General features: G+C 37.5%; 1 protein-coding gene across 6 annotated transcripts in view; it reads left to right on the top strand.

Annotated features, from left to right (window-relative positions):
* FKBP5 (FKBP prolyl isomerase 5) overlaps positions 1 to 24,540 on the top strand; it is an 82,143-nt gene that overhangs the window by 55,109 nt on the left and 2,494 nt on the right. For 5 of the 6 annotated variants that reach the window (XM_016120211.2, XM_016120212.2, XM_016120210.2 and 2 more), the window contains 5 exons: positions 8,339 to 8,495; positions 13,262 to 13,352; positions 15,316 to 15,399; positions 21,401 to 21,586; positions 23,804 to 24,043. In XM_016120211.2, the coding sequence (XP_015975697.1) occupies positions 8,339 to 8,495; positions 13,262 to 13,352; positions 15,316 to 15,399; positions 21,401 to 21,586; positions 23,804 to 24,043 (758 nt within the window). Of the gene's footprint in view, positions 1 to 8,338; positions 8,496 to 13,261; positions 13,353 to 15,315; positions 15,400 to 21,400; positions 21,587 to 23,803; positions 24,044 to 24,540 lie in introns of those variants that run through there. The other variant, XM_016120213.2, reaches the window with a different exon arrangement.

Here is a 24,540-nt window from a genome sequence, read left to right as displayed (position 1 = left end):
GAGTGAAAGATAAGACCTGAGAGTGGAAACTGATTTCAGAAAAGAGGAAAAAATCCATATTAGTGCTGGAAAACAGGGAGAATACAAGAAATGGATCAGAAATTATTAAGAATTTCTGGAATATGTAAAGTAGATGAAATTGGACTGATGGAAACTAGGCTCAGGAAACCCAACCCAAAACAGGTGTAGAGAAGACCTCCGCAGAGGTACATACCGTTCTTCTTGACAAGCATGGGCAGAACTCCAAGCTCAGTCAGCCGGTGCAGGGGAGCCAAAGCAGGCTATGGGGCAATCGTCAGGGTTGTTATAACACAAAATGGAACAGCTGGGCTAGTAAACCTCTCGTGTGGTAATTCTGAACTTTGGCTGAATTTAGAATTACCTGGGGAGCTTTGAAAATCCTGATGCCCAGGCTTTTAGCTCAGACCAGTTAAATAAAAACCTCAAACTTCCAAAGATAGAACTCCTCAGCTTCCCCACGTGATTCTCATTTGCAGCTCAGGATTGAAAATTACTACTCTAGGATCTGGCTGTGACTTTTGCTCCCAGGCTAAAGCCATGAAGGCCAGATTTCTAAAATAGGATCTGTCTCAGAAGACTCCACATGGGAGGAGTTAGACTAGAGAATGAGAACGTAAAGTGTCTTTGAACTTTTAAAACAGATGTGAAGGGGGAAAAAGTGAAATAGCAGCTCTGCACAACAGTAAATATGCTGAAGTGTTTTGCTTCTGAAGTAAAATCTTTTCATACATCACCAGTGGGAAAACTGTCCCCAGCCTTCCTGTGCACATTGTGCTCAGGACATAGTAAATGCTCAGTAAATACTTGTAATCTCTTTACCCAGAGATCACTACAATTAGCCCACCCTTTTTTGGTAAAAGGCCTACCATGGAAATGTGTTCAATAGCTTAGAAATACTGTGCTAGGTAACTATAAACGTTTGATCTTGCTTAATCCTTTCTTTATAATATGACTAGACAACAAAGACTCATCAGCAAAATACCATGGAAAAGAAGCACCAAAGTGGACTAAGAAGAAATAGAAGAGAACTTTTAAAATGCTAATTACTATCTTCAAAGATATTTAACAAGATACGAAATTTATAAGTTAAACTGCCAGCTTCTCTGAAAAAGGAAAGAGAAGATAAGAAAGGTTTTGGAAATTAAGAATATGATTATCAAAATTGGAAGTTAGAGAAGGGGTTGAAAAGCAAAAGGGACAGTTCAAGAATTACGATTGGTGATATAAAAGAAAGTCAAGAATATCTCAGAACACAGAGCAAAAAAAGAAAGATGAAAGAAAAATTAGAAGACAGAGATAATAAATCAAGGATAGAAAATGTTCATCTAATCAAACATGTAATAGAAGAAAATTTCCTAGAGAAGATTGAAGAGTCATTAAGATTGAAAGGGCCGGTTGATAGTGCCATACCAGGAGGAAAGAGTGCTTTTTCGCTTAGATATATCTTGGTGAAATATCTTAATTCCATCGCTTAAAAGAAAGTTTGAACTCTTCCAGAGAGGAACAAGCTATATGCAAAGGAATGAGAATCAGAATAGCAGACTTCCTATGCGTGACACTAAATACTAAAAGACAGTTCTTTAAACATTATGTCTAACTATGAGTATTTTAAACCTGGAATTCTATAGACATTATCTTCTAAGTATGAGAACAAACTTAACTTGGAACATGCAGATTCATGCCCTTTAAAAAAAAAAAAAAGCACTATAGGATATATATACTAAAACATCACACACAAAAAATAAATAAAAGCAAGAAGTGAAGACTCAGGCATAAGAAACATTAGGGAGCAAAAAAATAATTTCCAGAACATGACAGTGAAGTTGTATACACTTATCTTAAAAAAGCCCTGAAATGGTAGAACTTTAATGTTAAAAATAATAGTTTGATAGTCTGGAGCTAGGTTCTGGATCATTTTAACAAAATGTGGTAAGATAGGAAATGGAAAGGGGATACAAAATTGCCTAAAATGATTTTCTTATTCTAGGGGAGATTGTGCTGATTAATTGTTAACATGAAAATACATATGCCTTGAAACGACTTGTTTAAAATCTTTTGTTAGGTACTAGTAGGAACAGTAGGAACAGTACTTCCAAACCCAGTGGGGAGTGGGGAAGTAGAGGAACAAGGAAAATGTGACCAATCTAGTAAAAGTAATAAGGAAAAATAATACAAAAACATTATATAGAAAACCTAAAATAAGATGGTAGGAATAAAACAAATTGTATCTGTGATTATAAAATATATGGGTGGGAAAAAGTTACCTATTAAAAGCAAAAATTCTTACAAGGTTAAAACAACAAAATGTTAGCTGTATGTTCTTTTTAAATAAAACACCAAAACCAGAATGGTATGAAAAATTGAAAATGGAGGAAAGATTTCACGTATGACCGTGTGAGATCTGATAGAACTGAGGTGTTTTCAGTTTTGTTTTTAACATGCTTTTGAGGTATTTATGAATGTCCTGGCACATTTCGTCTGGTAAAAAAGGGCAAATTCTTGAAACCATTTTATTATATCTTTCACAAAATAATGTATTGTGGCTCTGGATCTAAAATGGACAGTGTTTGTTTTTTTCAGTATTTTAGATTTATATAGCTGCTTTCTTCTAAAAAGTTATCAAGTTTTAGAGTAAAATCTTAGTAGAAAACAGTCTTATTTGTTATAAAGCTGGATCATTTATTTTAGAATAGTATTAAAAAACAAAAGCTCTATATCATTGAAGAATTTAAATAACTCTTGAAATTTATTAAAAATAGTACTGACTAATATATAAAAAAGGAAAATTCTTATGAGTGAAAATTACTACCATTTTTCTTAATGCTCTGTTTTCACATTAATCACTAAATAAATATTTACTTTCTGGCCCTGAACTGTGTGTTGGGCACTGTGAGGTACCAAAGAAGCATAGGATATTGCTTTTGCCTACTTTAGAGTTTTATTCGTACTTTGAAAACTCCCTGTGAGAGCCATTAAGTGGTTTCTTATATTAAGTTCTAAAACTTGTTTTATCTGGTATAATTAACCACTAATTGCAGAAAATAATTCTAGCTAACATTTATTGAGTTCATCTCTGTGTCCACACGTAACACAGTGTGAAAACATGGTAGACACCCTGACATACAAATGAATAAATGTCAAGTACTGGGCTAAAAACTTTAACCAGTACCTAATTTAATCCTCTCAACAATTATGAGTTAGCTAATACTATTTTTCCTTTGCTGTAGTGAAGAAACTGAGTCAGATAATTTAGATGACCTTGCCTAAAGCTACAGTTGTTAAGTGGCAGACTGGGACTGAAATACACATTTGACTCAAGTGCTAAACCCATGTATAGAGGAGTTGTGAAGATTCGTGTTGGTGTAGAATTTATTGCCGTATTAATGCTTCCTGTTTAGACTGAGATATGTCATTTGCATAAATGTTATTCTATTCACGTAGTCAGCTTCCATGCCTGCTCTCAGCATCTATCCCTCAGTTCCATAAGCAATTTTACAGTGGTATTTCTTAATCTCGAAAAGTACGAAATCGTGCAGAGGAGGAAGGAAGGCAATTTGCCCCCACTTTGACCACTATGCCTGGTGGGAACAGTTTCTCTGCTAATCAGTGGTTAATATGCTCTCCTGATTTTAGAAATCTTTTTCTGCTTCCTCATTTGCCTTTTCAGGGCTTCGTTAAGATCCACTGTCTCTTGGATGCTCTTCTACTCTATTAGGCAGGAGACACAGGCAGAGAGAAACTCATCTGGCATGAATTAGGCATCAGAGAAAATGCTTAGCTAGTAGGAGTAACCTGTCAACCTGGTTTTCTCTGGCCAAATGACCGGTCTTGTCTAGTAGTAATGCTATTACAACATTCCCATTCAAATCCCCATGACCCAGTAATTGTTTTAGGAATGAGTGCAAAGCTATCAGACACCAACTACTATAATTAGAAAAGGGAAAAACAGACACTTACCAGAGCTACGTCTTTAGGCTGGAGCGTTTACAGCACTTTTTTAAAAAGGTTATGGAGCCTCTTTGTCAGTTTTGCTTCCTAAAATAAAATTCTACAGTTTTGGGGTTCTTGCATTCCAGTTTTTGTTACTGCAGTACACTCTTTCCTCCCCCCACCCATTTTAATCGGAGTACAAATTGCTGTCAGCACATTGAGTTCATGTGCCAGCCACATTCAGAACAGGGTGTTCTGTGCTCTTCAAAACAAAATTGCTGTAGGGCAGTAAGAGAACAATAAGTCAGAGCTCCAGTTTAAGTGATGTTTTGCAGCAGACCAGTCTCATTGGATGTGGTTACACTCAGATTGCGCAGCTAAGCTCTAGTAATTTGATTTGGTTTGACTTTGTGGGGTTTGCAGGACGTTCCCCTACTCTTTAAGTTACATAAACTATAAGTCAAGAGAAAATGTTGTCCCTTTTTAACTCGCGTATTTCTTTCTCTACCAAAAAAAGCCCTAAGTAGAAGCATCCTGTATGTACTTTTATTCTCTTTGGGCACGTCATAGATCATTTACTTCCCGTAAATCATGCTGGTTGGAATTAGCAACAGACCTCCTGAGCCCTGGAGGCTGAGCTCCCAGTGAGTCATGATGGTTATTATTAAATATTTATTAAATGAGTATTTGCATTAAGAGATTCAAGGTCAGAAGCAACCACAGGTCTTCCACAGCCAGCTCTGCCACAGTTTGGTGACAATTTTTGAGACAGTTGAAAAAAAATAATAACTGGCTGGATAGGAGCTAGGCATGTGTGCCTCTATCACCATGAAGGGAAGCCCTCATGTGGCAGTCGGCACACATGTCTTTGGCTCCGAGGTGGTGGTTCAGCAGTCCTGTAGAACTTGTCCAACAGTGTTCCAAGTTCAGAAGCCAGTTAGCTAGCTATAGTCTTTGCTACTTATAGATGTAAAAAGTCAATGGGCTGTATATTCCCTGAGGCTATAACACCTCCTCTTGCTCTGACATTCCAGATAGTATTAAAAGATGGCAGTTTTACATGTATATATAAAACTGTGTGTGTGCGCGCGCGTGCATGTGTGTGCACACACACACGTCAGTTTATCAGTTTCAGATTTTACTGTAGGTAGTTTTTGTTCAGGTCCAACTTAGAACAGTTCGATTTACCAGGGGGGGAAAAAAAGATTAGTCCATATGTAAGATAGTAAGTATTTATGAGAGTTATTATAAATTTTTACCTTTTATTAGGTGGCCACATTCGTTCTATCATTTATTTTCTCTTAGACCAGCTTCAGTGAATGGATTTGGTTTTTTTTATTTTTTTGCTTTCTTGATTATGCTTTCATTATCATTTGACTTGAACTTTTTTTTACATGCTTGCTTCACTTATCTTTCCTAACATATTTATTAGTAGCTTATCTCTTTTATTCTAATATTACAGGTTATCACTTGTAAAGAACCTTTTTTCCCCAGAATTCGTCTTGGTTCTTTTTTTTTTTTTCAATTAGAGTTGACATTCAGTATTATGTTAGTTTCAGGCGTACAGCCTAGTGGTTAGACATTTACATAATTTATGAAGTGATCCCCCCCCAATAAGTCTAGTACCCACCTGGCACTATACATAATTATTACAACATTATTGACTATGTTCCTTATGCTGTACTTCATGTCCCCGTGATTGTTTTGTTAACTACCAGTTTGTATTTCTTAATCTCTTCACCTTTTTCACCCCATCCCCCAACCCCATCCCCATCTGGCAGTCACGAGTTTGTTCTCTGTATCTGTGAGTCTGTTTCTGCTTTGTTATGTTCATTTATTTTGTTCTTTAGATTCCACATATAAGTGAAATCATATGGTATCTGTCCTTCTTTGTCTGGCTTATTTCACTTAGCATAATACCCTCTAGGTCCATCTGTGTTGTTGCAAATGGTAAGATTTCATTTTTTAAATGGCCGAGTAGGTGTAAAGAGAACTTCTGAAATTATTTATATAATTTTAATACCAAGTATATGCATCAAACCGAAAACCAGGCTAGGAAACTGACACACAGGCAGGAATCTTCTGCAGAGTCTCTGGATTTCCTGTTTTGAAAACACATTCAAACTTGATCAACCAAAAACCACAATGAATGTACTGATAGTTTCCTTCCCCACTAAATGTACTCTCCTTTAGGGAGGAAGATACTTCTAACAATAAACTTTAGACAAAAAGATTTATCAACTAAGTTGTGAGGTACTAGGATAATAAATCTCACTATTTGAGGAATTCCAAGTACATGGGCTGAAGTTCACTTTGCTCACCCAACAGATCTTTTTTCATGAAAGGTGTCATCACATTAGTCTAAATTCAATTTTTTGGGCAGATCTAAAAATATTTAAGAATGCAAACTTTTCAGAATTCTCAACTCCTTTCGAAGAAACATCAGCTTTTAGTCTAGTAAAAATATCTTAAGTTTTAGACTCCCTGTTAAACCTCTCTAGTATGTATGTATTTGAAAATAATAAAGTTGAATTTACTTTAAAAATAATTTCCAGTTCAAAAGAACTTTCAATGTGCTGCAGGTTGATTATTTTAGCTAGAGCATTCCAGAAGTGAGTGTAATAGAATCAGCAGCATTTGTAGTGTGGGACCAAAAGCAAAATTTCTATATGCTAGCTCCACCCTGAGAGCCAGTCTAGTTCTTGTCCTTGTCTGGAGGGTCTGACTTGAGAGGCAGGCCTTTTCTAATTTTGCCCAAGCTTCTTATACTCCATCTTGTGTCTGCAGTGGCAACAAGTCAGGATGATATTAATCCTAGTGAATTAGAAAAGCATAAATGTCCATGAGACACCATGACCCTAGTGTCTAAATAACTGCTGTTTACTCTTCAGGGTTTCTCTTATTTCTCAGGTACTGGCTAATGGTAACCCGATCAAATGAGTAACTATAGGAATTAGCTTTGAAGCTGGTTTTCGGCCTGTATTTAGAGTTCTGTTACTGGGTCATAGAATCATAAAATTTTAGAGCTTCATGGGACCTCTGAGGCCATGTAGTTCAAAAGTAGAGTAAGTTGTAATTGGAAAATAATAATTGTCTCGTGGAAAAAGTATAACAGAACGAGTGATTTTTAGTCTCTCTGAAGCAAGTTATTGATCTAAAATAGAGCAACCAGTCTTAGAAAAGAAGCATTTTAGGAAATTGTTACATTGAATCTAGGCCATTATATTACAGAAGTAGGAATAAAACATTTTCTTATCAAAGACAAATTATTATATTGCTGTTGTGCTATCATACAAGCCATCTATTTTCCTTTTTTTTTTTAATTAAATTTATTGGAGTGACATTGTTTAAGAAAATTATATTGGTTTCAGTGTACAGTTCAATAATACATCATATGCATATTGCATTATGTATTTACCACCCAAAGTTTCCCTCCACCTTATATTTGACCCCCTTTTCCCTTATCTACACCCCCATCCATTTTTCTTACTAAGTTAAAGACCTAAAAGGTAAGGAATGAATAATCCTTACTATTACTTGAAAGTTTCAGAGAATTGTTTATCCTAGAAAAAAGTCTAACTGATCAAAAAAATATGTATATATTTATATGCCTTTTTTCTATTTTGTCTTGTAAAAACATAAAAGCCCCTTATGTAATATGAAATTTCCTGGGAATAAGATGAGTGAGTTTAAGTAGAGTAGGGAATTAGGCCCCAAGAAATTGACCTCTTTACTTAACATTTCAGAAGAGGCGTTTAAGTCATTTGTGAAGTTATAGTAGACTGTTGACTCCTTCAAGCTTTACATTTATTCCTCTACTGAGGGACATAGCTATGTTAGTTGTTGATAATGTTGACTCTGAGTTTTCCATTTTTATTCAAATGTATTCGTGAACTAGATTAAGACTTTAAAAAAAATATTCTGTATTCAGTTAACCTTTGTACATCATTGGGGAAATAATCATTCAGTTGTTTTTCATCTAAGCATCTGAAGTCAAAATGAAGTTATAAATGTTTAAGCTACTATATATTTGATATTAAATTTGTGCCAGTTTGATAATTATCTACTAAATAGTATTTCTTGATCTTGTGTTACAGGTGAGGAAATGTGTCACTTAGTAGGTTTAAATCAAACCTATGTCTCCACTTTGTTTTGTTATCCACTAAGCTATCTTATTGATACAGTTATCAGTAATTATAAGTTTAAACTTAAAACAGAAAGAAATATGATTGCTCTTAAATTTCCAGACTGGCTGGACTAAGCCTTGATAAGCCATATCATGTGTGTCTCTAGATGAAATGAGAAAAGGAAATACTCATTTATCACTTCCCTAAATTAGCCAGTCCTAGGAGCAGCTTTGTTGACTGCCTTGTCTCCTCTCCCTCAGTCCACCTGGAAGGCCACTGTGGTGGAAAGATGTTTGATTGCAGAGATGTGATATTCATCGTTGGTGAAGGAGAAGACCACGACATTCCAATTGGAATCGACAGAGCCCTGGAGAAAATGCAGCGGGAAGAGCAATGTATTTTATATCTTGGACCACGGTAAGCAGCTGATTAGTTCAGTACACAGCGAAGTGGTCTGAAGAACAGGGATATGCTTGCTTTTTCAATCAACATTTTGGTATTTTCAATGAAGTTAATGCTAACAGTGGAAACAATTAAATCAAGCTATAGTTATAGAGTGAATTACTAGGCCTTATGTCACAAAGGTTTGTGAGCCTGTTTACTTGATTGATATGTATGTGTTAAGGATAAGATAGCCAGGCAAGTTTTCCCTTTTTATTTATTTTGCCTACCATATTGCCAAGACAAGAAGCTATTGACACTTCTCACGTGATTCTCTTGCCCCCTCTTTCCTTTTCTCTAAATTAGGCAGGAGGCAGTGTAACATATTGGGGTTGGAAATAGAAGCATTTGGATGATTTATTACTACTTGAATTTGTGCCACCTGTTCTTATACAGTCCCTGAAAAAAAGAAAAAGAATGTTCTTCCTGCATCTAAAGGCAGCGGAGATGACTCATTTTTGCCTAAATTTTTCCCATCATAAGGATACCCATTAGCACTTCCAAGCTTAGAACTATCAGACACTAACAGTCTCGTGAAAACATGTTTGGTATTATTTTTAGATCTAAAATTATACCATGTATCCAACCCTTCTATCTTGAGAAATGGACCCTTGAGAGAAACCGGTTGTTTTGATTCTGTCTGCATGTGAGTGCATCTGCTTATCTTGTGTCTGCTCCTTCTCTGCCTCTTTGGATTTCACTCAGTAGGATTTTGAGGAACTACACTTACCAATAGGTAATACTGTGCCTTTTGTACAATCACTTGCCTTTGTATAGCTTCAGTAGTAGTCAGTGTGGATATACCTTTGCCATAACACTTGGGCCATAATCATATTTCTCAAGCGATGTTTTCACCATGCCATAATCATATTTCTCAAGCGATGTTTTCACCACTTGAAAATCGTTCCAAATGCTCTACTCCTTGAACCCTTCAGAGCCTTCACTGGGGGCACCTTTTATTTAATACCTTCTTTTTCTCTGTCATATTCCTTTCCCACTAATATATTTCTACTTCAGTGTTTTATTTACATTTATTCTGTATTTGTAGTTCACCTCTAAGTGAACCAATTTCTTTCTGTAAGAAACTTTTTAAATCAGACAATGCATAGAGAAGTCTGTCTCCTCCATATCCAAATAATATCTAATGATTTTCTAAATTATAGTAGTTCTAGATTCATATAGGGTGGCATTTTGTGTCCAATGTATGTTTTCAGATTTAAGTTCTTGAGGATAAGTTGTATACACTGTGAGCATATAATATTATGAGTGAGTTTGTTACATTTTAACTTAGCTGACAAGGTATTTAGGGCAGATTCTCAAGTGTAATGACAGAGAGAAACAAATTATCCTTATATTTATTAATGAAAATAGTTCCTCGCAAGTTTAAATTGTTTGTTATGTCTTCAGTGCTTAAACCCTGCTATGCAACTTACTAGCTGTGTCCTCTCGTGTTAGTCACTTAAGTCTCCTAAACCTCAGTTCCCCTTCTGTAAAATGGGTATAGCAGTATCTACCTCATAAAATTATGGAGAACTAAATGAGATAATGCACATAAAGAACTTGGCAGACTTATGCCTGACACAGACCCTCAGCATGTTAGCTCTTTTTGCTATTGCGATTTCTATCTTTCTCTTCCATTTTACACTCAGGCCACAAGAAAAAGGAGACCCTGTCTTAACATACGGTAGATTTTTCAGATTTTTTCAGCCATAAAAGTAATCAACAAGTTCTCATAAATTTCTAGGTGTAAAAGTTTTTTCATATGTTTGAATGTAGTTAGAAAGAAACATGTTGTCTTCTCTTTAAGATGTTGATTAGTATGTTGAAGAGTTGTGTAAAGTACATACTTTGCAATAGACTACCCAGACATGCACTGCGTAGTATTATCCATGTATGTAGAAAACCCCAGCAAACCAGGCATTTTGTGAGTGCTTGCAGTGAATGTATTTGTCTTATTCAGACTTCCACTTATCACACAGCATTGCATCTGAGTGCTGCTGTAAACATGGCTCTGGTGACTATATGTTCTGTATTACTCTTAGTGTCACCTGTATTCTCCAAAAGATTTCCAGGTCTTATCTTCTTATCAATTTTGATAGACTCCTTGGCAGGGCAGGGTGTTTTCATAAGAAATTCATAAAATACTTCCAAAGAACCCATTTTCTCTTATCACGATAACATCTTATATATTGTGACTATTAATCTTTAAATATTATGACTATTAATCTTTTTCGTTTTAGGTAAAGTATGGCTAGTTTTGACTTTTTTTAAATCCTTCCTTATATTTTCTGTCCTGCACTAACTCCATACAAAACGATAAGCTGCCAAGAGTCATAGTGTCTAATTATGAGGCAGTGTGGGTCAGAAACTAAACCATTATCTGAAGGCACACAGAGTCTGAATTTAAATACTGGCTTAATACTGCCTCTTTCTGTGATCTCAGGAAGCACATCTCTCTGAGCCTTAGTTTTTTCATCTATGAAAAGGGAACGATTGGTAAGAACTTAAGTACAAATGTTTCTTGTATGCACATGAAGGCTTGATGGTCATTATATTATCTCTACTCTGCAGGCAACTGTTAATTCAAGAACATTAATACCGGATTCTTTCTGTTATTGTAGCCCAGCTTGTCTTTTGGTGAAGTCCTAGAATTCCACTTGTGGTATTCTATCTTTTAGTCAGATTAGTTTGTGTGCCTTGGGTCCTTCCTTGCCCAGGCCATTATAGCATAAGTCAGACAACTTTCTGTATAATATGCAAGTCAGGTTAGATGCTTCAAAAACAGTTTGGTGTGAGTTTACACCTTCCCAGAATGATGTGTTCCACATACATCTCCACAGAATCTCTTCATTTGAACCCAGGAGGGATTGTAGAAATAATATCCCTCTTCAACCTTCTTTAATCCCACCGATAACAACCAGGACACTTTGGTGCCTCTCTTAACCCAGCCCCACACCTCCCACCCCCAGCCTTCAGACCCTTATTTGTGAGTTCCACTAAGGCAGCTTTTCTAATCCTTAGCACTATTGACATCTCGGGCTGGGTGCTTCTCGGTTGTGGGGCCTGTCCTGTGCATTGTAGGATGTTTGGTAGTGTCCCTGGCCTATTCCCTCTAGATGCCAATAGCACCCACCTAGTTGTGACAAACCCATCTCTGGACATTGCCAGATGTCCCTGGTGGGGGTGGGGGCATTAAAATAACCCCCCATTGAGAGCCACTGGTCTAAGGCAAGTGCCAGAACATCTGTTGGATTTGTACCTGTTTAGCACAGGGCTCCAAATATAACATGCTATCAGTAAACACATGCTCAGCAAGGACTCACCTATTTACCTAGTTCCAACCAGTTAAGGAATGTTCTTTATTTACCAGATGGCAAACAAACCAAAAAAAAAAAAAAAAAAGATAGGTCTAAGAGCTCAAAGTAGAAAACTAGTCACCAACTTCCTGAAATTGGCCACTGGTAATTATGTCCTCTCTTATTTCTTTGCAGAAGAGACCCTTTGCCCTGCTATTAAAACTAGCACAGCCCGTTTCTGCCAGCTCTCATCCTGTCTTTTTGCCTCACTCTGGCTCCAGCTTCCATTTTTTTGTGTGTAACAGTAGAGGTGAATAAGCACTTTCTTCCTAAGAAATTTAGGCAAGGGGTAAAGAAAGTGATGCAAGCAGCAAGATGAGTGTTTTCACTCTAGTCCTTTTGCCCCAGAGAAAATTCAAGGTATTAACATTGCCCCAGTGTGCCATCTTTCAACCCATAGCCTGAATATTTGGGTTTACTAAGTTTTCTGCAATGGCTTTTCATACACTAAAGAGTAGTTTGGCTTGAAACAGATGAGCAGACACTTCCCTAATATGCTGGGCGTTGCTGTAAATGCTGGGAAGCCCTCGTCCAGACAGCGCTGCCAGAACTCCCCTTCTGGCAGGTGTGCACTCCCTGCGTGCCGTGGATTTGTTCATGATCTTAAACGATCTGGGAAAAAAAATTTATATGCCCACAGTGATTTTATTCAGTAAGTTTTAGGTAAAAGGTGCTAGCATTTTACAGTTTGATAGCCACAGAGCTGTGAGAGTATTTCTCTTGATGAGGTGTTAGAGCTTGCTAGGTCTTTTCTTTTTGATTACATATTTGTTATCTCATTTGCATTTTCTAGTGTGCTTTTTAAAAGTGTTGAAGAAATACTGTGAAAACATTTTGGGGTTTTGGGGTTTTTTTGCCCCCTGTTGTGTGAGCCTTTCCCCCATTCTTCTAACTGGGAGTGGTACTGTTAGGAGACAGCGCTTTAAAGTTGACAGCTTATTAAAACATACCTCTAATGAATAGCACTGGAACGATTACAGTGCCAGTCTTCTCTGTCATCCTGCTGATTAAGCTTTAGGAAAGAGTTCTAATAGCCAAGTAATGGCTCTTTTATAAAAAGAACTAGAGATAAAATCAAGCACTGAAAAAGGCAGTGACGTTTAAAATCACATTAAGCAGGCTGTCCCAAGGAGTACAGGTGCTGCATTACATGTGAATGTGAAGGAGAAAAGAAAACTAAATCTAGCCTGGTTGCTTAAAAAACCACAGCAGTGGAACTTGGCACTCTATTTTCTGATCTGAACATCTGGTTCGTCTTCAGGATCTCTGTTGTGTGTAGTTCGCAAATGATAGCTCTAAGCTAATGTGATACTGCAAAGTACTGAAGGAAGCGCCTGGAAATACACCAGTTCTTTTAAAGTTTTATTTCTTTACTCTCCATTTCAGGTATGGTTTTGGAGAGGCAGGGAAGCCTAAATTTGGCATTGAACCTAATGTTGAGCTTATGTATGAAGTTACACTTAAGAGCTTCGAAAAGGTGAGAAAATACCAACTTCTCTGAAATCGTGGTAGGTTTCTTCTCCAGCCACTTCCTATAAATTATAAGATATATTTCTAGGTGGTGTAGGTAGATGGTATTTATTTGTATGTTGTTCTTTTCATCATGTTTGTCTTTTGTCTCTGACATTGCTACTAGAGTATGGGACAACTGATACAGCACAGCTGATCTACAGCCGAGGAGCTCAGTGTTCTTATTTTGTTCCTATGTGTCAGCCCCCCCCCCCTTTTTTTTTTACTTTCTTGGGCAGAATCCAGGACTTGTTCTCTTATTTGTTCCTAGACTTGTTCTTTTTGTACTTTTTTCCAGAGTTGAAGACAAAAAGGTTCACATTCTGCCAAGCAGCTCCTTGGGGGAGCAGGGCGCAGTTTTTCAGTGCTGAATGAATTGTACCCTTCCCAAGAGTCACAGTGAAGAGGCCTTCATTGTGGCTCTACGTTATTAGCCAAAATGCAAGGCTTCATGGGCCACCAGGCTCTGTGACAAGGAACACAAGAGACATACTTGCTAACCCTAGGCCTTTTCTTTTCATACCTATCCAGATAGAATAATGAGTTTGTCAGTTGCCTTGAGTTCCAGAAACAGCATACCCCATTGAGTACATTTCCATCTCAGGCCTGCCTCTGGAGGCTCCCAGCAGTAGCGTCACTGGACAAATGCAAAGCATATGCCTGAGCTAGATAGTCTGTCATGTCCAGCTAAGTCCCTTTGCATCACCAAAGCCCCAGGCCCCTTCCCTGAGACTGCAAGAACTGCATTTTGTATGCCTTTTTTATTCTCACAGTGTTACTCCATGTTCTGTATATTAAGCTTTGGACTGGAAACGTGACTGTTTATATTTTATTAGACTCTGAAAAGAGATCATTGTCCTGTAGGTCTGTAACTTTGGGCTAAGAAAGTCAGAGAAGGACTGCTCTAGGATTCTCCCCTAACAGTGATATTCCTGATCATACCCCCCATATTTCATGTTCCCCCAAAACTAACATGCGCTCTCAGGTAATTCCTTCTGAAGGCCTGCTAGCTCATCACTGATCCACCAAAGTTATCTTCATAGCACAAAGTGTTGTGTTTTTTTTTTAATGTTAGGAAGAAAATAATCTTTAGCACATAGTTATTTAGACCTTTGACTTTCCTATTCCTACATAGTAAAAAACTCTGACATAGCCATTGTCATATACCCTAAAGGACCCCAGATTGTTCTGTCGACTCTTCATGATCCTTCTAAATCTAGCTGTTCACGAAACCACAGTTGTCTCTGGATTCTTATCTTTAATGGAGTTGAATAATGATACACGATACAAATTAGATGACCATGAAATCATTTATTTATGGCTTTGAAATGATATTTTTGTATCATCTTTACCCTCTCAGTTATGTTTTACTTGAAATTCCTGAAGCGTACATCAGGTTGATACAGTTTGGAGGTTTTAGTATATATCTGGTTATTTTAGAGTGGAAGAGACCACTACATGACCAGGAATTTTAAAAATTCTCATGAATATTTGACTGTGAATTGATTACAGTTGTGTTCCCATTTTAGAGTCGAAAAACTGAGGCTTAAGAGAAACATCTTGCTGAAGTTATAGTAGCAGTTTAATGGTGAAGTTTGCAGGAGGGAAATAAGGGACTCTAGCTTTCATTGTGTGGCCTCACCTTTAATTCTAAAGAAGCACTGTTGCACAATGTTCAACAGTTGATGTTCCTTACTGTATTTTTACCTGCTCCTCCCTCTTGAGCAACATGATCAAGCTGCAGCTTTGTCATTAAAAAGTGAGTTCTAGCCTGGCAGTGAATTGGCAATGGCACACAGTTTTAAAATTAAATGTCAGTGTGTTTTGAGGTGTGAGTATCCTGTAGAAGTAGCTACTGTTTGTTCTTATTGGCATCAGCTGATGCTTTTTCCTTCTGTTCATCTAACCATTGTCACAAATTTACACAACAGGCCAAAGAATCCTGGGAGATGGATACCAAAGAAAAATTGGAGCAGGCTGCCATTGTCAAAGAGAAGGGAACTGTGTACTTTAAGGTATGTGAATTCTTGTATTATCTTTTCATCTCAAGAGATTTACTCAAGGGTCAATGAATTGTGCTGATGATACTCCCTACTCTGAATTTTATCTGTACTCTTCTGGATAAGAGTAAGCCTGAATTTTTACAAGTCTGTACTTTCCAATATAAGAAATGGTGAGAAAGAATGAATTAATATGACAAAGGAATACAAATGCCCCTTTTACAGGGTCTGCTCTAGACTGTAACCAATATCCCTAATGGCAAACCAGGTCTGGCTTGCCCAGCCACCACTGTTTCACTCAAGGCCTAAAGCACTTTTGGTACAGAGTTGGCACTCAGTGTTTGTGGAGTGAAACAAAGAATGAATAGAATAATTGTTAACAAGTAATAGAATTCATAGGAGTAAATTTCACATCATTTTCTTGTCTGTGGTCTTGGCGAAGTCACTAAAGGCACGTGACAAAAGGAAAGAGAACGTGCACAGATTTCAAAAGAAACTGACAGGAGGAGAGTATTAATTTCTCCTTGTGGCCAAAGATGATTCCTGCCACACTACCTTTTGTGAGGAATCTTCAGAAATTCCTGAATGCTATTCATCATTGATTGCTTCTCGAAAACCCTTTCTTATAACATTTAGGAGTGTGTTAGTTCCTTACCTAGATCTTAAACCCTCAGATATAAGAAGAAAAGAAACAGCACTTTGTTTAGTTCCAATCAGAATGCTGCCCGTATTGCCTCCCCTGCCCCCAGCTGTATGTATCCTCTCCATGTCAAGGCGAAAGGGCTTGCTGAGGAGGAGAAAGAATGGGAGTTTTTTCAAGGTTTTTTTTTTCTTGCTACTGTAATCCATGAACAAACATGAGATGATGTTTTCAACAGTCTGAAGTAGTGGTGCATAAATGTACTTCAGCAATATTTGTGGAGCATCTGCTATAAAACATTGCTATTGGATTGACAACCTTGTCTGGAGAGGGGGGTCGATGTTCACCCACATAAAATGGCTAGAGAATTATGTAAGACCGTATATATAATCAAACAAAATTAACACAGCCAGGGAACAGTGTGTATGGTTATTTTCCTAACTTTTGAGAGGAGACCCATTATTGGGTCACAAAATCAATTTAGTGGAAGTATATATTACATTATTTAGTAAGGATAAATTTGATAAATCTTTTGTTCACTTTTATGTGCGTGATTACTCAATTATAACGTAAAACATTTTTTACTGTGGGTTATGGTTACACAAATTTGAAATCTGCTGCCTTAGATAACATAATTATCTAGATTTATTTCTAAATATTTGTTATATGTAGTAAAATAATGTGCGGATCACCAGAAAGCATTGAGATATGATGGAATGAGCTCTGAATGATTTAAAGTTGTTTAAGGTCCAAAGAGGTTTTTTTTTCCTATGAAAAGTGAGAGAGTTAGATTAGGTGTTCCCAAGTTTCTTTCCAGGCCTAAGATCCTTTGAATTTCTAATCTCTCGAGAACAAGTTTAATTTTTTTAAAAATTGAATTCGAGTATATTGGATGCTTCTAAACTATTCAAGTAAGATTCCAAATGGGTTGTTTGTAGACCCAAATACACAATACATGAGAATAAAAGGAAAATTTTCTGTAAAATCCCTTCAGACCACAGGTCCTGAATAGTGTTTTCTATATGTCTGGAGTTCATAAAAGTCTTTATATGTATTTTTTATATTTTCCCAACTTCTAAATAGAATATTAATAGTTCGGGTGAGCTTTAAGCATTTGACTAGGATTATATCAACTCAGTGTAGTGAAACAGCTCTGTGATTCAGAAGCTCTAATTGGTTACTGATGACTCAGGACTTTGGGGAACATTATTGATAATGAAATATGTTGCAAAGCCACATGTCATATAGCTGTATCCTGAATATATACAGAGATGGCTAGAGTTTGTGATCAGGAGCAGAAAGCAGCGCTTAAGTGTCTATACAATTACTTTGTTGATTCTTAGCATCACAACTGCAGTAGTGATTTGTATATTTCATAATATTATGAACCCTTTTAAAATTACTGATCTTTGAATAAAATCTGGATCAGCAGTCACACATATGGAACATATTATTTTAAACATGCAATTTGATAGACAAAAATCTTCAAAACATTGGTCCATTGAGGGAAAATTAATGAAAGGTTCAAAACCACTGACCTAAGACTTTTATCCCAGAATGTCTGTGAACATCTTGTACTACTAAAAACTTCCTTGGAGGCACCTTCATAATCATAGGTGAAGGATCCTAGCAGTGATCCTAGTTTTAGCTTCAAAATGGTTGGTAGATAGTTTCTTGTATACATTTCCTTTTCAAATCTCAGGGCATGCTTCACACTGCCACACTGCCTTCCTGGGCCTCTTCTTCCCAGGGCGTTTGACTTCGCACATTGTGCACAGGCACAGAGTCCAGATTTGTGGGTGCAAACAGGATATGGGTGAAATAAAAATCTACATTTCATGCCATCTGTACACTGAAGCTCCATTTTCACTGACTTGTCAGTTTGCTTTATGCCTAAGTGGATCAAACTCTCCCTCAGTGGAGTTGAATTGTGCTCAGCTTTTAAATAGGAAAGCTTTCGCTGCTTAGATTGTAAACGCCTCATATCAACCTCTGGACACTGAAGAGAAGAAAGGTAGGAGAGGACTCTCTTCATTTGACTCTAAATTATTAAGCATAGGTAACAACATGATATTATGCCGGGCATTGTGGAAGCCAGTTAAACAGACGTGATTTTTATTTTTCCCATCCTAGCTGGCAGTATTCTTTAAGACAAGAGCATTCACTGTCACACCTGGTTAGTGTTCTCCTGACTTGGAGGCAGAGTGGACACTGCAGTGATATGGGGTTCTTGCGCCCCCATGTGCTCTCTGGGAAAAAGGCATGTCCACAGCAAGCTGGTTAAGGATCATCTTTCAACCACTGAACCCTTTTCAGACAAACCAGGCTTTGCTTTGTTTTGACCACCCTTGCTGAACCAAGAAACCAGTGCTGTGATTTAGAAACAAGTAATTTATGACTCTAGGATTTTAGGTTTTAAAAGAAAACTCATAAGAGTCACCCCTGCCTTTTCTCTTCTTCCTTCATTCTTTTAGTACAGGATTTCTTAACCACGGCACTGGTGACGTTTGGGGCTGTATGACTCTGTTTTGGTGGGAGGCTGTCTCGTGCACTGTAGGATATTTAGCAGCATGCCTTGCCTCTATTCACTAGATGCCAGTAGTGCACACACCCCCTCCAGCTGTGACAACTAAAAAACATCTCTAAACACCGACAAATGTTCGGAGCGGGGCATGCAAAATCACCCTAAGTTGAGCACTGTTTAGCACATTAGAAGCAGAAATACCACAGAACAAATACCTTTGTTCATTGGAAGTTGAGGTCAAAATAAAATTATATGTGATATATATGAAAGAGCGTTCAAGAAATCAAAATGCTCTATAAATGTAAAGGAACTACTGTGAAGTCTGTTGCTTGTTTCTCTTTTTAAAAGCCTTCTACCATTCTGACTATTCAGAACCTACTGAAGTGATAAGACCTGGGTCTTTGTCCTCCCTGGCTCTTCTTTTCTTTCCCTATAACGATATATTAGGCCATAATCGGAGAGGTAATAAGTACATTAAAAACAAAGGAGGAGAGAGAGGATGAAGAAACTAAGCATAACAAGGAAAATGCCTGTCCTTCTTACCTAATCTAAATGAAACGACACCTTTCATTTCTACCCCACCTCCATTTTTTCCCCCAATGATAGAAAAAGTTTCGATTTCATAGTTATATTCCTTTGACCTTAATATTTATTCTGCAAATCTTCATTAAGGGCCTATTTGTGCTAAACTTTGGCTATTCCAAAAGGGATTGGATATGCTTCCTGTCCTCAAAGAGCTCGCAATCCAGCAAGAGAAAAGAGTGACAGAAAGAATGTGTCAGCCCCTGAAACTAGCGAGGACTGTAGTCTTTTTTCTTTTTTTAGTGTCCAAAGAAGGAGCAGTGGGCCTGTGGCTATGACTAAATATAAGTATTGCCTTAGTTACCTTGGGCTGCCCTAATAAAGTACCATAGACTGGGTGACGTAAACAACAGAAATTTATTTTTCACCGTTCTAGAGATTAGAATTCTAAGATGAAGGTGCCAGCAGGGTCAGTGTCCCGTGAGAGCCCTCTCCTTGGGTCACAGACGGCTATCTTCTTGCTGTGTCCTCACGTGACTTTTCCTAGGTACTTGCAGGTAGGGAGAGAGGGAGTAAATTCTCTGGTGTCTCTTACCAGGAAACTCATTCCATCATGAGGGCTCCACCTTCAGGGCCCCACCCAACCTGATAACCTCCGAAGGCCGCATCACCAAAAACATCACCTTGTGGATAGGGCTTCAGTGTATGAAGTTGGCAGGGTGGAGGACGACACAATTCAGTCCTTAGCAAGTACAGTATAACTCCCTCAAGAATTTCAGCATTATCATGAAAAGGGCCTGGTTTCATATTCTTACGGGTAATGTGTATCACAAATATCTGAGGCAGAGAGGAGAGCAGACTGATTTTGATACTCTTCTCCTTCGTTGACACTTCAGGTTCCTTTGCACTGGCTTTCCAGAGCAGAACCAGCGAGCTCCATGTCTTCCCTTTCCTACACATGTCACTTGTGAAGAGGGATGTTCCAGGGCGATGTAGCTGTGCCCTCATTTAGACCCAGGCCCTCCACTTGAACTGTTCTACCATATCCTCATCACCAAAAATTGGTATCAGGGTGCCTTTCTACGGGTGGAGCTCATTTCCTATGCCAGCCCTTGAAGTCCTTTATAACAAGAACATCCTTATAGACACTGCTCTGTGATTTTTCTTAGTCATAGTCAAGTTTGGAGTGGGGAGCTATAACTCTACATTGAAATGTGTGCACTGCTTTGACCATGGTAAGTCCTAGTGATGTGATCTTAACACTTTATTGATCACACATTGGATTGAACATCCTAATGGGTCTGGTACCCTGGTAGTAGGATGTGTCATCTGTTTTCGTGCTTCTAGTCATCTCCTGCAGAAGAGCCCCCTCGCCTCTGCTCCCACTTTATTTGTGTATTTACCAGCTTTCTTTCATTCATCCTAAGATGACAATAAACACATTGTCTCAGCCCCATAATTTCTTGTATAGAGCATATATATGATTCATGTGAGTTAATTACACAATTGTTATTCATGATATGTTAGAATTCTGCTGGTCAGGTAAGAGAGCAAAAATAAGATTAAGATTTTTCTCATGCAGCTAACAGACATCTATGTGATTTATGTTTTATAGTTCTTTATGTTAGATGCTGCTATTTAACTATGTATATTCCCATCGTTTACAGCCTGTTTTGCAATTAAGGTTCTCTTATGACACAGCCACATCCATTTATTTATAGATCATCTATACCTGCTTTTACACTACCAATGACAGAGGTGTAACAGAGATTGTTTGGTCTGCAAAGCCTTAATTATTTATTATCTGGCCCTTTACAGAAAGTTTGCCGACCCCTTACTTAGATGACTAATATTTGCTGTGTTTGGAATTGGTACTTGCCAGAAGGTACCTACTGTGTGGTGCTGATCTTCAGGAGAAAACGGAAAAGTAACTTCCCCTTTGTATAAACTAATGACATAGTCTAAAACTACTCACCAACCCTTTGAAACGCGGATAGATATTAGCACCAAAGAATGTAACCCCCAAAATGCTCTCCTGCTGAAAGAATTGCCCCCTCTGGAAGGGATGGGACAGTGAGTGAGAGAGAACAGCACTGTATAGTGCACTGTCCTAAAACACTCAGGGGTCACTGGGACTTCAAAGAGAATGGAGAAGGTGCCTGAAGAGCTACCTCCTAAGAACAAGAAGAAATGATGAAATACCAGGGTTAGTATGAGGAGGATGTTTCGTTTTAAGGGTTTGTTTTTCTCAGGGAGGTCTGAGCTTACACTTCTTTTGTACCCTGTCCAGAGCCAGTACAACAACTAATTACTAGTTTTTTTCTTCCTAGGGAGGCAAGTATTTGCAGGCGGTGATTCAATATGGGAAGATAGTATCATGGTTAGAGATGGAATACGGCTTATCAGAAAAGGAATCTAAAGCTTCAGAATCGTTTCTGCTCGCTGCCTTCCTGAACCTGGCCATGTGTTACCTGAAGCTCAGAGAGTACACCAAAGCCGTCGAGTGCTGTGATAAGGTAGAGTGGCCGCGTGTGCGTGCAGTGGATTCCACACCTCCACATTTTTTTCTCCCTGTCATACTTGACCTTCTTTTGTTTCCTCTCATCCGAGAGTTGGAGTGTTTTTCATTTGCCTTTGTTTTTGTTTGGGATTATTTGTTTCTCAATATGAATTGAAAATTCAGAAAGATTTTGATTAGACTTTTCTGATGTCTAGACTATTTATAATAATACATTATGAATAAAAGTTTTGATAATTTTCATCTGTGACCTCACTTAAATCTTATGGCATTTGGTATCAGATTAGACCTATAACTCAAGTTCAGTTTAGTAATAACAGATTTAACTTAGTCCTTTCGGTACTTTACTATAACCTGCTACAACTGCTCACATAGAAGCTATATCCACGTCACTTTTTATTATAATCATATTTATTCACTGATTAAGAATACACATAAATAATTCGAAGACCCCCAAAGCAGCAGCAGCCTGCTCCCTTTTTACATTTGTATTGTTAATACTGCTAGTGGTCTTTTAATACCTAAGTGTTGCATGGGTTTATCAGATGTACAATTCTGGTATTTAGTGAACAAACAGTAAGGGATAAGGAAAACAAGCTACTATTTCATACATTCTTTGTAAGGTAATTTTTAAATTTTAAGATTGAATTTTGTGCACCAATACGTTCCCTATCATGTTATACTGAATTTTCACCTAAGAAGGAAATGTTACTATTAATTACATTTTTTAAACTTGTGCGTCTTTATTTTTTATTATAGAAATAGTATAAAGTTATTCATATTCAAGCATTATAGAAACATACAAGAAAGTAAACCCCATTCATAAAATTCCCATTGACCCTCTCTCCCAAGACCACATTCATCTCACACATCCTGCTTTTTTCCATACATAGAGTAACGTTTATGTGTATATTTTATTAATGAAAATGTATAGATTTAGATACCTAGTTTTGTAAAACTGGGACACTTTCTGCATCTTAGCAGTCTATTATGTAATTCCTTCATTCTTTTTCAAATCTATTTAGTATCCATTGTATGCATCTATCAGTTTATTTAACCAATCCGCCTTGCTAGATTTCTAAATGTTTAATGTTACACATTATATAGTGCCTCTTTTTACATATCTGGGGGATCATTCCTAGGACAAATTCTTAGAACTGGAAATACTAGGTCAAAAGACATTTTAATACATTAACTTTTTAAATTTGTATACATTATATATTATTGTCGAATATTAGTATTTTTTCTCAATATTGGCAACAAAAAATTTTATTTTTATTTCTTGGTTACTAATGAAGTTGTACATCTCTTCGTTACTTATTAGCCATTTGTATTTTTTCTGTGAATTGCCTGTTCACATTCTTCTACCACATTATTTGTCTATTTTCAGTTGGTGGAGATAGTATTTACATTGTTACTATTAACCCTTTGTCAGACAATAGGGACCCTGTTCTTATTTGTTTACCTTTTAACTTTGTCGATGGTATTTTTTTCTGTAGAGAAAATTCTATTTTAAGATAGTCAAGTCTATCTTTTTCTTTCTAGTTAAAATAAGTCTTTCCCACCCTAAGATTATACAAATAACCCCATTCGGTTCTTGCAAAACCTACTCCAACTAGGTTTACTTTTTAAAAAATAATAAAAAATAAATAAGCCTATTATGCTTTAATGGAGATTTTTTTTTGCATGCAAATATACTTGGTTTAGAATTTCTTTTTATGTTTATGACATGCGGTAAGAATTAATTCTCTTTTACATACATACACATGAATTTGTTCCTGAATGATTTGTTCTGTTCCATTGACCTATTTGTCCATGGACTAGTAACCAAACTGTTATAATTTTAGTGGCTTAATAGTATATCTTTTTCTCCCATAGGTCAAGTCCCCTTTCATTATTTTTCTTTTTCCAAAATTTTCTCAGCCATTCTCAGTCATTTACTCCTTCCATTGAATTTTAAAATGAACTTTTCAAGAGACCCTCCCAAATCCTTCTAGATTTTTTATAGGAATTGCATTAAATACAGAAATTAATTTGTGTTGTTAATTTTTTTTTTTCGATCAGTAGTATATAATAACCTTGAGCCCATCTTTTCAATACACTTTTTCCAATTCCCTTGGCCAAAGAGCTTTGGTAAGTTATTTAAGGACTGAGTTTCTTTAAAATTTCCACAAGTTATGTTCATTCTTTCTAAAATACAGACTATCTGTTGTAGGCCCTTGGACTGGACAGTGCCAATGAGAAGGGTTTGTACAGAAGGGGTGAAGCCCAGCTGCTCATGAACGAGTTTGAGTCCGCCAAGGGTGACTTTGAGAAAGTGCTGGAAGTAAATCCCCAGAATAAGGCCGCAAGACTGCAGATCTCTGTGTGCCAGAAAAGGGCTAAGGAGCACAATGACCGGGACCGCAGAATATATGCCAACATGTTCAAGAAGTTTGCAGAGCAGGATGCAAAGGTATGTGCGGAACTCACTTGCCTTCAGGTCGATCAAGAACTGACCTTGCTGCTTTGATTTTTATTCTAAGAAGGTTAAGCACAGGGCACAGGGACAGGTAGACAACCCGAGAGGCACAAGAATAGGGAAAACAGTTTCCAGTCTGACGTGGGGCTGGTTCGGATCCAGAAGTAGATAGAATAGGGCTGTTCTACTCACCAGAGGCACGTAGTAGAGAGGCACTGACATGTCCATGAAAGAGATGAGGAAAAATAATTCCCCAGGTATGTGCCAAAGCTTTATTAGAAATCAAACACGTCAGGTTTTTTTGAGATGCGACTTCATGTTGAGACTTCCGACTTTCTCGGGATGTGGGCTCTGATGGGGAAGCACCACCTTCGTGCCCTGTGCTTTGAGGTTCAGGAGCGGAGAGGTCAGCCTCCCCCACGGCAAAGCTGCATTCTGGTCCTGAGCTTATCCTCCACTCCACAACCCTTCTTGTTACATGGACTTGTCTG

The sequence above is a fragment of the Rousettus aegyptiacus genome, unplaced genomic scaffold (genome assembly GCF_014176215.1).
Source record: "Rousettus aegyptiacus isolate mRouAeg1 unplaced genomic scaffold, mRouAeg1.p scaffold_m13_p_1, whole genome shotgun sequence".
Taxonomy (NCBI): domain Eukaryota; kingdom Metazoa; phylum Chordata; class Mammalia; order Chiroptera; family Pteropodidae; genus Rousettus; species Rousettus aegyptiacus.
This window is presented reverse-complemented; position numbering and strand designations above follow the sequence as displayed.